This window comes from Neltuma alba, unplaced genomic scaffold (genome assembly GCF_004799145.2).
Source record: "Neltuma alba isolate B1F8T4 unplaced genomic scaffold, ASM479914v2 tig00013790_pilon, whole genome shotgun sequence".
In the NCBI taxonomy this organism is placed as follows: domain Eukaryota; kingdom Viridiplantae; phylum Streptophyta; class Magnoliopsida; order Fabales; family Fabaceae; genus Neltuma; species Neltuma alba.
The window spans coordinates 1,948-15,379 of record NW_021637910.1 but is presented as its reverse complement, the minus strand read 5'-3'; the positions used below and the strand labels follow the sequence as shown (position 1 = coordinate 15,379).

The window sequence follows — 13,432 nt, the reverse complement described above, 5'->3', positions numbered from 1 at the left end:
TTAAATTGAAAGGGGATGTTTAGAGTATTAGTTTGAATAGTCAAAGTAGTTGGCCAGCTGTACGTAACTAAGTCTTAAGTTAAAGAGCGCTTAGCTGTCATGTATATTTTATAAATATTGCACCTAGCATCATTAATAACCGAATCATTCACCACACATATCACTTTCTCTTTCTTCTCATTCTTTTCATTGTCTCTCTCTTTGCTTACCATTCTCTTCTCCACTTCCAATAGAAGGAGACCTCTGTCTAGTAACAAAAAAAAACTTGATTTTGGACTAAGTTGGTCAGAAAATCTTTAATATTAATTTTTTCCCTTGAATTTCTTAAACAGATTAAAGATCTCATCTAATAAAATGTGCTCCTTGTATTAATATATGTTAATATAATTTAGGGTCCAATAAAATTTTACCTAAAGTCTGACTTTCTAATTAAATTAACTACAAAATCTCATACAAATCAACAACACCCCCAGCTCATGCCCAAATTTCAGCGACATTCTCCCACCATTAGGCTCAATTTTTCTGCCTCGTCTGGTCTCTCAAGTTCAAATTGGAAAACAACACGAGACAATGTCATTGTTTGCTGAAGGAAAAAAGAAGCACTAAGAACGGAGCAAAATGAATACAAATATATTATTAATAAAAAAAATATAGAGGACTATATATATTATACATTTATTTCGAATATTATTATGGACAAAGTATCTAGAAAATTAATCATCTGGGATCTAATTTCTGATATGGCTGAGAATTTGCAGATACAAAAAATTAATTAAATTAGTTATTTGTAAAAAAAAAATGTGTGTTGATTTTTCTAAGGTACCCATTTTAATTATTTACATTGAAAACTACTCTCTAGATGAAATTCCCCTTAATAAGTGAAATCACTAGAAAGACAAGAATTATGGGAAGACAAAAATAAATTAAGATTTTATACTTAGGATTAATGCAAATCCTGTTCTTACATCTTATAGGGGGAGAAGTAATCATATTACCAGATATTTGAAACTGGAATTGCCTGGCTTGAGTAAACTAGCATGCGCGGCTATTAATGGTGGATTATGTTAAAGTCATATGGAATCCTTTGCTTTCAAAACTGTAGGAAACTACAAAGATATCAAAGAGAAATACTTGGCGAGAATGATGGTGAAGGGGAACTTTATTTCCTGCATGAAAATTTTGAACCCTTCATTTTGCTTCTTAAATGGAAAAGCTCATCATTTTACTGTTTCTGTTCTAAATGCTGCGGTGAAAGACTCCGTTAATTTTTTTTTTTGTTTGGGTATAAAGACTCCATAAATTTTAATAGACTTGTTAAGATCGATGTCAAAGAAAGTCTACGGTTTGACTAGGTAAAACTTCAGCGTCCTGTCTTCTTTTTGGAAGACAAATGAAATGGATTTAGACAAGAAAACCCTGTTATCAAGTGAGAAATCAAAGGCATAGTTCATGGATTTTGGCACCCAAAAAAAAAAAGGTATACTTAATGGATCTTTAACTTTTACGCCTTAATCCTGAATAAAAGTTCATCTTTTTTTACGTTTTATTTGATTCTCTATGGGCCAAAGGACATTCAGTAACCTGATTTTATTTTCCAAATACATTCAGTATCTTAATCTTTTGTATGGTGTATCTAGCACTCTGATCTTCTTTTTTTTTAGTGCACCCAGCATCCTAATCTCATTTTTGGTCCATCTAACACCCTAAAGATTGAGATGCTAGATATAACTAAAAAAATAATATCATGATGTTAAATGCACAAGAAAAAAAACCGGGGTGTTGAATGTACCTGAAAAATAGATGATTGAATGCACGTTTAGCTTATAATAGGTTGCTGATGAAATTGATTAAGCCTAGTCGAAACTTCAAAGATTATTAGAAGTTGATCCACACAGTAATATTAGAACATCAGTAAAGTACAATACCACTTCGTTATTACTCTTTCAACCATATGTAATACGGGGAATGACCTTCAAACTCCTGGAGTCATGATTCTGCAAGAAATAGGGTAATTTCTTTTTTCTAAATACATATGATTAAGTGTCCCATGATCGGACTATTTTTTTTTTTTTTGTCTTTTCCACCGAAGTTAATTTGGTAGAAACCCATGAACATGCATGTCTGAAATTACCATAGTAACATAGAAATAGAAGAGATGTTATATCTAGCCTAAGAAAAGATCGATGTTAGATTATGCCAAAAGCAAAAGAGAAAAACAAATTCATGTTTCCTTCACTCCTTGATATAAGAGCTATTTAATTAATTCGCACAGATTAAAAAGTTATAAATTAATTAATTATAATAAATATGACTTAATCTTTCTAAACTATCCCTATGAGACACTAGATTAAATATGGTTTATAAGCTAGGAAAAATAATTTGGAAAAGAATAATAAATGTAAGAAACAAATTGAATTGAAATCTTATATTTAAAATCAAATATAACTTCTAAAGAACACAAGGAAAAATAATTCCAGACTGAAAACAAAAGTTTGGTATGATAGCTATTTATGATTGGAATGCTGATTGACCAGTTCGCGGATGAAGTAAACAGCTTGGTACGTCTGACCGGACATGCATATTTTAATTCAGGAAAACCCACTCAAAAGGAATTTAATAAATCCGATTTAATTAATTAGCATTAAGTTAAGAAATGTACCAAAAAACGAAAATAAATTATTCTGTAGCTGTGGAGGCTCATTTGAGCTGCCGACACATTCAGTGAACGTACAAAGAATGTTGGAGACAAAAAATTTCATTTAATTTAGAACTAATTACTCTGACCCACCCATAATGAATTCAAAGTGGTTTTATTATTATTGGCCTTTATAATTATAAAACGAAATATATCACTTTGGTATGGGGGAAGGGAGGAGGTAGGAGGGATTTTACTTCCCTCCCCTTATTTGGATTGCTAAAATCTTTTGGAATCCCCCTTCCCAAATTAGGGAGAATTAACTTTTAATATCCCCATGTTATCTTTTTATCTTACATCAGGTGAAAAAGGGATGGTAATTGTTGCGCTTTTATTAGATCATATATCAAATCATTAAAAATCCTTCCTCTCCTTTTTCCACTCATCAATCCATCCAGACAAAATAATATTAAAACTCCTCTCCTCCTTTTTCTTTTTTTCCCTTCCATTAAAATCCATTTCTTCCCTTCGCTTTTTTTGAGCCAAATACACCCTTAAGACAGTGGTGCTCATAATTTAATAAAAGACTTACATCGTTTTACTCATTAAGAATCAAAACTTATGATTTGAAATTTAAAAAACGAAGACCGAAATTTGTATAAACTTGAAAGAACACAGATATTAACCCTTAAAATATTGAATATATAAAATAAATTTTATCCTAAAACAAAAAATAAATTTTGAGGGGATGGCCGAATACTCTCCAAGTAGTAAATGGTGGGCATGGGACAGAGATTATTTCAGGTTTAATCAACACACTATGGCCCTTCATAAAACATTAATTTAACGCCCTCTATCTCCAGGGCCATTTCAGGTTCTATCAAACCTATTAGATTCCAATAATTCGAATTAAGTAGGTCCACATAAGGATGATAAAATATCTGCCCTCAAAGATTTTTTTTTTGGGATTAATACAATAATTCAAGGGAGAATTATTATGAATTCCTAAGAAAAGAACAAAATTACCGAAATATCTTAATAACAAGCGAATAGTTACCATTTTCTATATTGAAACTGGTCATTATATGCTAGCTGCTTTGTATCATAGAGACTTGTTAACAATTACTAACTCAGTTTTTAATATTAGATCTTCTTTGATTTTTATTTTGATTCTAAATATAAAATCTCAATCATTTTGTTTCTTATATTTATTTATTTTTTCTTAAGATAGTTCTTCTAATAATGGTAGTTCTAACTAATAAACTTGATTGGTAAGGATATTTTAGAAAAGATAGCGCATATTTATTGCAAATAACTAAATTAACTTGTTTTCTTAATCTATTCAAATTAGTCAATAGTTTTTATATTTAGGACTGGAGGTAGTGTATTTATTTCTCGAGACTTCATGACAGTTTCCTTATTTATAATTCGGTGTGTTTACTTGGACAGTCACCGATGAAGAAGTCGTCTGAATGAGACAGCTTTTAATTCAAGGAATGAGCATGCAAAGTTGGAAAAACTTCCTCCGACCTCATCGCAATGTTTGAATTATGACACTAACAAACCGATATGGTTTCTTTCACTCCTTCTTCTGTTGACTCGGACGGACAATGATGCCTCTAAAGACTTGACTCGTAATGATTCACGAAACGTTTCAGTGGCTCGCAATAACTTGTAATTGACTCGGACAGCGATATCTCTGGAGGTTGTCCATGCAAGCAGATATTTTATATTATTATATATATATATATATATTCGCACAAGCAAGTAGATGTTTCTAAAACCTCCTGCTACCTATTTATTAAATTTAAATACATTAAAAAAATTAATTAATTAATTGATTATGACAAATATAACTTGATTTCCCTCAAATACTCCTGTGTAACATTGTATTATATATCAATTTGTAAATAAATTAGATAAATTAATTTGAAGAAATTTGATCAATATGATAAATAAAATAGATTAAGGTCTTGCATTTAAAGCCAAAACTAACTCATCAACTATTTCCTACATTTATGACCAAAGGATTAAATATGAGAGACAAAATTATTTAAAATCTTATATTTATGACTAAATATAATTTTTCAACTAACTCATATATATATATATATATTAAGAATTAGATGCCATATATTTTTTCTTAAAGAAGCAAATAGCATAGTCTTGGGTGTCCACATTGATGATTGGATTTGAAATCTCAAATGGTTATCAATACTTGGCCTCCCATGCGGAAACTCCAATGTCGATGAATAATTTGTCTTTTAAAAAAAATTAATTAACATTATTTATAACTTATGCCATCAAGAGTTAGTCTAGTTAGTAAAGAGCTGCCTCATAACTCACAAAATCGTGAGTTTAAATCCAACTGCCTATATGAGGACTTTGTTAGTAGGCAATTTGTGAATATCTCTATAAACACTCTTTCAACTTGTAAGTATGTCCTAACTCTGGTCAACACATGAAACCAACTCTCCTAAACTTTCTCTTACTAAAAAAATAAATAGTGATTGACCTTTATGTATTGATGAGTTTTACTCTCCATTTTTTCAATTATATAGATCTAAAAATCATGTAATGCAGGAGAAAAATAAGAAAACTACTCCTCACCTTTTATACAAGGAGTATCATCGGCTACAATTTGTATACCACTAGTAATGGAAGTTCTGAGAACGAAGATAGCTATGAGGCTGATTTTCATATATCTAATCTTATTCTTCAATTACTGCTTCTTGTTTTGTGCAGCTTTTTCTTCTGACGCCATAACCATTGGCAAACCCTTTAGCGATAATGGAGAGCTTGTCATTTCTAAAGGAAGAAAATTTGCTCTTGGCTTCTTCTCTCCAGGCAAATCTGCCTTTCGCTTTGTTGGAATCTGGTACTATAACTTGCCAAAGCAAACTGTTGTTTGGGTTGCCAATAGAGATAATCCCATAAATGACTCTTCTGGAGTTCTCTTCCTCAACCCAAATAATGGAAATCTCGTCCTCCGCCAGAACTCTACCAACTTGCCCATTTGGTCCTCGAATGTTTCTGTCCCTGTTCCAAGTAATACAGTTATGGCTCAGCTCACTGATTTAGGTAATCTCGTTCTGATTCAAAATAATTACTCCAAAAATGTGTTGTGGCAAAGCTTTGATCATCTCACTGACACCCTTCTTCCATATGCCAAACTGGGTTTCAACAAAAGAACTGGTCAGAACTGGTTGTTGCAGTCATGGAAGACAGAAGATGATCCAGGAACAGGAAATATCTCATTCAGGTCCAACACATCTGGGAAAGATCAAGTTTTTCTGTACAATAAAAAAGTTCCATTGTGGCGAGGTGGGTTCTTCAATGGCGAAATATTTGTGGGTTTGCCATCTATGAAAAGAGAACTGTCATATGCTTTAAACCTTACTATCACAGACGATGATAATTCTGCCGGACTCACATATCACGCCGTTGATCCTACCGCCATCTTTCGGGTCGGAGTTGTTTCAACGGGCTACATGCAAACACATAAATGGGATCATGACACAAATGATTGGAAGCTATATGGGACACACCCAGCAAGCAATTGTGAAACCTACGGAACTTGTGGAGCCAACAGCAAGTGTGATTCTTTCAACTATGCTTACAACAAGTGTTTTTGCCTACCTGGGTTTGAACCTAGTAACCCTAATGAGTGGTACACGAACGATGAATCAGCTGGTTGTGTGAGGAAGAAAGGACCATCTTTGTGTGGGAATAATGGAGAAGGCTTCATTAAAGTAGACGGTGTGAAGATTCCAGATACTTCGATAGCCAATTTTCAGCAGGGTTTGAGAATGGAGGATTGTGAGCAAGAGTGCTTGAGAAATTGTACTTGTAATGGCTATGCAGCTTCAGATGTGAGAAATGGCGGAAGTGGGTGCTTGACTTGGCATGGAGATTTGCTGGACACAACGGTATTAAGTGAAGAAGGCCATGATTTATATGTTCGTGTTGATGCTGTTGAACTTGGTATGTATGTGTTTGTGTTTATATATATAGTGTGTGTGTGACTTTTCCTTCTTCATTTCTTTTACTGGTTTTAATTTCTTTTTCCTTTGTCTTAAAGATCACTTTGTTTCCATTTAATTTTCTCAGCAAATTATGCCAAGAAATCAAAAGGAACGCTGCCAAAGTCTGGGATGGTGGGAATTCCAGTAACTACTTTCGCTGTGATTGTTCTTCTAATTGCCTTGTGTGCTTATTGCTCTCGGACAAGGAAAATAACAGGTGACTACTTCTTTCATTTATGTGAGAATTATAACAAGGACTCAAGAAAGAAAAATAATTACAAAATAAGTCTCAAATATTATATTTTTTATTTTCAAATTTGTCGTTACAGATTACTTGGATTGTTATTGGAACTTTTTAATAATTATTTTTCTTCTTTAGAATTTGATTGTAATTCGCCCTTTATTTATTTATTTTCTCAGAAACAAGTTATGTTTCAATAAAAATAATCATCTTAAAGTGAATTTAGGGAAATGATGAAAGGAAAAGGAGCTACAGAACGAATAATATATAGGAGAATTATAATCAAGGCTCAAGGAAAAAAAATACTAATAAATCTTAATAACAAATGAATCGTTATTATTTTGTACCATAACTATTCTGTTAATTCTCCTATAAAATTTGTCGTTGCTACAAATGGTAGCTATATTGGCCTGATGGACCCAAAAAAAGAGCGAATTATTGACAATTACTTCTGATAATTTTTTTTCTTTTGTAAATATTGATTCAAACAACTGTAGATTCATGAGTTTAAATTGTAAATAAAGCGTTTAATTTTCAAATATAACTCTCTCTCTCTATATATATACGCAACTGAGATTCCTTTTTGCGATTTTTTTTTTTTTTTTGCAATGGTTTTGAACCGATACTTGTAGCTCTTTTTTAGATTTCTTTTTCCTTTTTTTGTTTTGGATCTACCTATCATTGATTTGTTAATCTTTTGCAACTCATCCCCTTTTTCTTTGACCCCACGAAACTAATTAAAATACATGGATGTATGTATGTATGTTGCCGTCGGATAATTAAATGGGTTTTTTTTTCCCGTGGCTAAATTTTTTTTATCTGATATTGAAGGCATTAGTTTTTGGGTATCTTTTTGTTCTACTGTTAATATTATTCAAATTTTCTTAGCGTTATTCCAACCTCTCATTTTCGCCATGTTTAGGTGGTGAAATAACTGAAGAACAAATGAAAATAGATTCTCCAATAGAAGAGCAGCACCATGATGAAAATAGAGCACAACCAAGCTTACCATGTTTCAGCATTAAAACCATAATGGTTGCAACAAATAAATTCTCCAATGAGAACCGATTGGGGCAAGGTGGATTTGGTTCTGTGTACAAGGTAAGTTAAATATTTAAAAATGAAAATATTTCTGTGCACTCTTGTACACACAATCTAATCACCAAAAAATTTATTGAGTTGTTAATACGTCATGACCTGTTCTCAGTTTTTGCATCACATCTTGTCATTTCCAATTCGCCCTGCTGCTCATTTATTGTAAGATTTTTTTCATGATTAATTGCTTATCTGGATTGTGACTACCTTTTAATTTTCAGGGCTCATTATTTAATGGACAAGAGATAGCAGTGAAAAGATTGTCTCAAGGTTCCAGACAAGGAACTCAAGAGTTCAAGAATGAAATTAAGGTGATTGGAAGATTGCAACACAGGAATCTTGTAAAGTTGCTTGGTTATTGCATTCATAAGAAAGAAAGGATGCTGATATATGAATACCTACCCAACAAAAGCTTGGACTTCTTTCTTTTTGGTGCGTGTTCTTCTCCTTCTCTTTCTCTAGACTAATATTGCTTTCAGATATCACACTTTCAATTAACATACCTCAATAAATTAGAGAAGAGGCAAATTGCATATTACTTCATTAGATTGTCATTTCATTATATTCGGTGTCTGTCCATGATTTTTCACATATCATAAACATTGTCAATAAAGAATTTTTTTTTTTTGGGAAAAAAAACTAAGGTCGTACTACGAAACGGCTCAAAGCATTTGTGTTCAGCATGTATCAAGGATGAAAACAAGGAACAGAACTAGAGAGAAAAAAATTTGCTGCAATGTTGATTATTTTGCTTGTCTTCTTGCTGATTTTGTAATTTTTGCTCAATTTTTAAGGATTTTCCATTTGACCCATCATACAAATATGTCTCTCATTTGGTCCTATAAAATGAAATTTTCCCTGTTTAATTTGTATGTGTTTGATATATCAAGATAAGGTTTCCAACATTTTCAATGTTAAGAAGCTATTAAGGTTCATTGCAGATAGGGATAGAAGATCATCACTAGATTGGGATACACGTTTTCACATCATCATTGGAATTGCTCGAGGCATTCTCTATCTTCATCAAGATTCAAGGTTGAAAATAATCCATAGAGATCTTAAAGCTAGCAATGTCCTTTTAGACCTCGCAATGAATCCCAAAATTTCAGATTTTGGAATGGCTAGAATATTTGGAGAGGATCAAATCCAAGCAAATACAAAACGAATTGTTGGGACATAGTAAGAACAAAAGTCTTATGCATACTTTTAAATAAAATCACCAACTCAGTTCAATAACAATCTCATGTCATAACTATGTTTCTTATTGCAGTGGCTATATGTCTCCAGAATATGCAATGGAAGGACAATATTCAACAAAGTCTGATGTTTTCAGTTTTGGGATTCTGTTGATAGAGATTATTTGTGGAAAAAGAAATACAGATCACGATAAAGAAAGATCATCTGTAAATTTAATTGGACATGTAAGACTAAAGATACAAGAGGATGAAATTCAAATAATCATTGATCCGTTTCATTTCCTCTCATTTAATTTGAAAGCCCTAGAAATATTGGCTTCAAAATTTTGATGGGTATTTTTTTTCCCCAAATAATGAAATGATATTGCAATTTTTTTGGTAGGTATGGGAGATGTGGAGAGAAGAAAAATCCTTGGACATAGTGGATCCAATACTTGGTGAAGCATATCCAATTGACTTAGCCCGAAGATGTATACATATTGGGCTGTTGTGTGTGCAAGAAAATGCCTCCTATAGGCCTTCCATGTCAGAAGTAATCTACATGCTTGGCAATGAAGTGTCCCTCCCCTCACCTCGAAGACCTGCATTCCTATTCAATTCGAATGCAGAGCTTTCAGAATCTTCAACATCTAAAGATCCTTCTGTAAACGAAATTACTGGTACGACAATCAGTGCTAGATAAACATGACGTGGCATATGACAGGGAAGCATTTTATGATCCTAGGTCTTCCTATACTTATTATCCTTAATTTTGTATCAACATGTGTAGTGTACAAATGTTTACATATTAGCCACAACACTTCTGATTCCCAAAAAAGGAAATCATATTAGAATGTCAATACGCCTCCTTTATCTCCGACTATCCGTCATGGGCAGCAATCAGTAGGTTCTCGAGTTTGCCAGTGATGCCGATGGTGGCAACTAAGAAGTGTTCTGTATATTTTAAGTAAATATCCTAACTAGCTCCTACATATAGTATCAAAAAGAGTATATTCTAAGGAATCGAACTTTGAGTCCTAGTGGGTGATAAGAAAATGGGCATCACTAGTAGGTTGCGTGCTAATGGGTGATAAGGAAATTTGAGTCCTAATGTGTGAATGTGATACTACTCTCTTGTTATGGAATTGATCTTAACCATCCTAACATCAGCTAGAAGGTTTTGATCAGGCTGAATCATTTTCTGTGTTGAAGATTTTGCTAAAGCTGTGTTTGCTGTTAGTCTCTTAACTTTAGAGAACAACATATAGTGCAGCACATAAATTGGAGGGAATATTGGAAGCCTTTGGCACCACAATTTACAGCGTTGGACTCATTAAAGCAAAGCATCACCACATTTATTACATGGCATGATCTTGTAACTTCATTTTATCAATGGCTCATATTTGCTCAAACTTCGTGAACTTTAGAGGAGTTAAGTCCTCTCAAACCCAATTAACCACTAGGCTTTGCATGTTCACTTAAATTTGTAAGTTCAATTGTTTTTCTATGGAAAATCTACAAGTAAATGAAACTTGCTACGCCACGTCTTGAAAATTTAGGAGTGACTAGCCTGAAATATAAGAAGCCCATATCCCTTAAGCCTGTAATATATAAATCTCTCAATTATATATGCAGAACAAAATAGCAACTTCCTGCAGAGGTTTTGATAGTACAATTCAGTTAAAAAGAGCTCCACCCCAGATCAACAACCATCCAACACATAAATAAGGCGATGATCCAGTCTATGACCTATATGGAGCACCTAAATTACAAAAGTAAATACTCCTCCGATCCTAAATATAAGACCCTTATACACACTAGTATAAGGGTCTTATATTTAGGACCAGAAGAGTACATAAGTTTAACCTTACATTAACTATATGTTAGTTCAAAATGAGCAAGGAATCGCCCCACCAATCTGTTGGAGCAATAAGGTCACCTACACTATTTAAGGCCATAAATATTTTCTAATGATTAACATCCCTATTATAGAAATTAAATAAATATTGAAAGAAATAGATTAAACATATATGCCTCTGTATAACATAAAAACATAACAATTATTTTCAACTTCTAAAGTATACAATCATAAGCAAAAATGAAATTATATATAAGACTATTAAATGAACAAAATTAAATATATAATAAAACAACTTATCTATAAAAGTTCAATTCACGAATAATATAAAATCTCATTATTTAAAAGGACTTAAACAAAACAAAACAAAACAACAAGCTTGGACAAGCGCATGGTATATAACCAATTAAAGCATGACTTGAAGCAATGAAAACAAGCATAAGAACAATGCCCACAAATAACAAGCACAAATGACGTGCCCACAAATATCAAGCATCAATGATGCGCCTACGATTATCAAGCTAGCTATGTTTTAATCATGGCACGTCAATGACTAATAGTACTAATATTAGCAACCAGTGTTCTGTGCTTAGTTCTCAAAAAACGTTTTCAAGCATGTGTAGAATTAAATTACCACAGCGGGGAAAAATAAAAAAACTTCACATAATAAAAGCTCATGAAAGAACATTTTACAAGACTTCGGCATGAAAGCTTACAAATCATATCTCAGAATTTCCTCCAATTTCCATGCACGAGTGTTCAATATAAATAAAATGAAGAACAAATAACATTAAATAAAATTCTTATTAATTATATATTTAAATATCAATGACAAAATGATGTAATTCCAAACAAATTTGCCTTGATGAAGCATTGTTTAAGAAATTTGGTAGTTTAATTAAAAGTATAGCAAGTAGTAAAAATATCATTTGTAAAAATTATTGAGATGCTATTCACTTGCCTACTAAGCCCCCAGTACATAACTTAATGACCAACACAAAGTCATTATTATTCCATTAAAATTTTCTATGAGAGATTCATAATATCTCATCACAAGATTTTCTATGAGAGATCATAATATCTCATCACAAGATTTTAATTAATGAGTTAAGCAACCATCTAAACATAGAATCATAAACTTCTACCAACACAAACTTCTACTGCTATTTCATTTACTACCTCAAACTAATACTTTCTTACCGACACAAAATAAAATCCAATTTATATGTCCAACTCTCTTCTAACATATGCAACTAACCTCCACTCACGAATCTTAATCCATAAATGTCTAGAGTTGTGAAGAAAGGAATCCGCTTGCTATAACATGAAAATCAAATAAATTTACACACTATAATTAACCCATATAACTCTACTCACAATTAACTACTCATTTGTTTATAATTTCCTTCCAAACTTTTTAACAAACACCTTATGTGCATGCTAAATCAAGTCATAAAACAATCAATATATTATCTCATATTACTATCCAAACAACTTCAAACGTCTAGTATAGATCACAAAGTCTCCTTAATTAAATCTTTTAACAATATTTAACTTATAAATAAACAGAACCCATGTCTTCTTTCTTGCAACAATGTAAGATTTCAGCAAAATGCCCATTCAAGCAAGCTTTCTTCCCCAATACTAAAGCCAAATAAAACCCCAAATTTCAATCTTATTCCAGATGCGCAGCTGTAAGGGAAAGAAAATTACCTTAGCCCCCCACGCAAGAATCGCCGCAAACAATCAGAATTGAGAGGTTTTAAATATACAGATAAATCCAATCAACGTGACAGCAATGCAGGAGAACGGTTCGATATTACCCACACATATAACGTCTTGCGGTAGCCAGGAAGAAGGAAGAAGATGACGAACGCAGCCGCAGAAAAGAAGAGAAAGAAAACTCCAACGACCTCGGCACAGCGGCGGCGTAAGAGGCAGAAGAAGAAGATGAAGTCGCAACTGCAAAGAAGAAGGAATTCGGGCCCACGCCCTTTGATCATATTGACAAAAAACGAAATGGAAAAAAGACCGAAGCTCAGTGCACACCTATACCCGCAGAAGCGTCGATCGAATCAGAGGAAGAAGAAGACAAGCTGAAGACGCAGAACGGAACTCAGGTTCGGCCGCATACAGCAGCAACATGCAGAGGCCTCGACATGCTCACCGGCGACGGACCGACAAGGACGGCGAACGACGACTGAAGCTTCTTAACCCTGCTCTCGCTGGCACGACTGAAAAAATGGGAAAAGGCGTCTCCAGTAATGTATTAAAACCCGGGCCGATGTCAAACTGGAAAACCTAACGGGTCATGGTTCATCCGGTCAAATCGATTAGATCGGTGGTTGGACTGGTGACATAATAATTAAATAAAAATATTTATATATACATAATGATAAAAAT

At 33.1% G+C, this 13,432-nt stretch overlaps 1 protein-coding gene across 1 annotated transcript; it reads left to right on the top strand.

The window, feature by feature from the left end:
* The first annotated feature begins 5,292 nt into the window (after positions 1 to 5,292).
* LOC114739162 (G-type lectin S-receptor-like serine/threonine-protein kinase At1g11410) lies at positions 5,293 to 10,025 on the top strand. Its single transcript, XM_028927215.1, has 7 exons — positions 5,293 to 6,619; positions 6,746 to 6,877; positions 7,824 to 8,002; positions 8,218 to 8,428; positions 8,938 to 9,175; positions 9,267 to 9,417; positions 9,575 to 10,025. The coding sequence occupies exons 1-7, from the start codon at positions 5,293 to 5,295 to the stop codon at positions 9,872 to 9,874; spliced, it is 2,538 nt and encodes an 845-aa protein (XP_028783048.1). The 3' UTR covers positions 9,875 to 10,025.
* The last annotated feature ends 3,407 nt before the right edge of the window (positions 10,026 to 13,432 follow it).

Bases quoted from the DNA above. Each gene is read 5' to 3' on its own strand.
- LOC114739162 (XM_028927215.1), top strand. From the start codon at position 5,293: ATGGAAGTTCTGAGAACGAAGATAGCTATGAGGCTGATTTTCATATAT. The intron at 8,003-8,217 runs GTAAGTTAAATA...TTTAATTTTCAG, and splicing joins GATTTGGTTCTGTGTACAAG to GGCTCATTATTTAATGGACA. The intron at 9,418-9,574 runs GTAAGACTAAAG...TTTTTTTGGTAG, and splicing joins CTGTAAATTTAATTGGACAT to GTATGGGAGATGTGGAGAGA.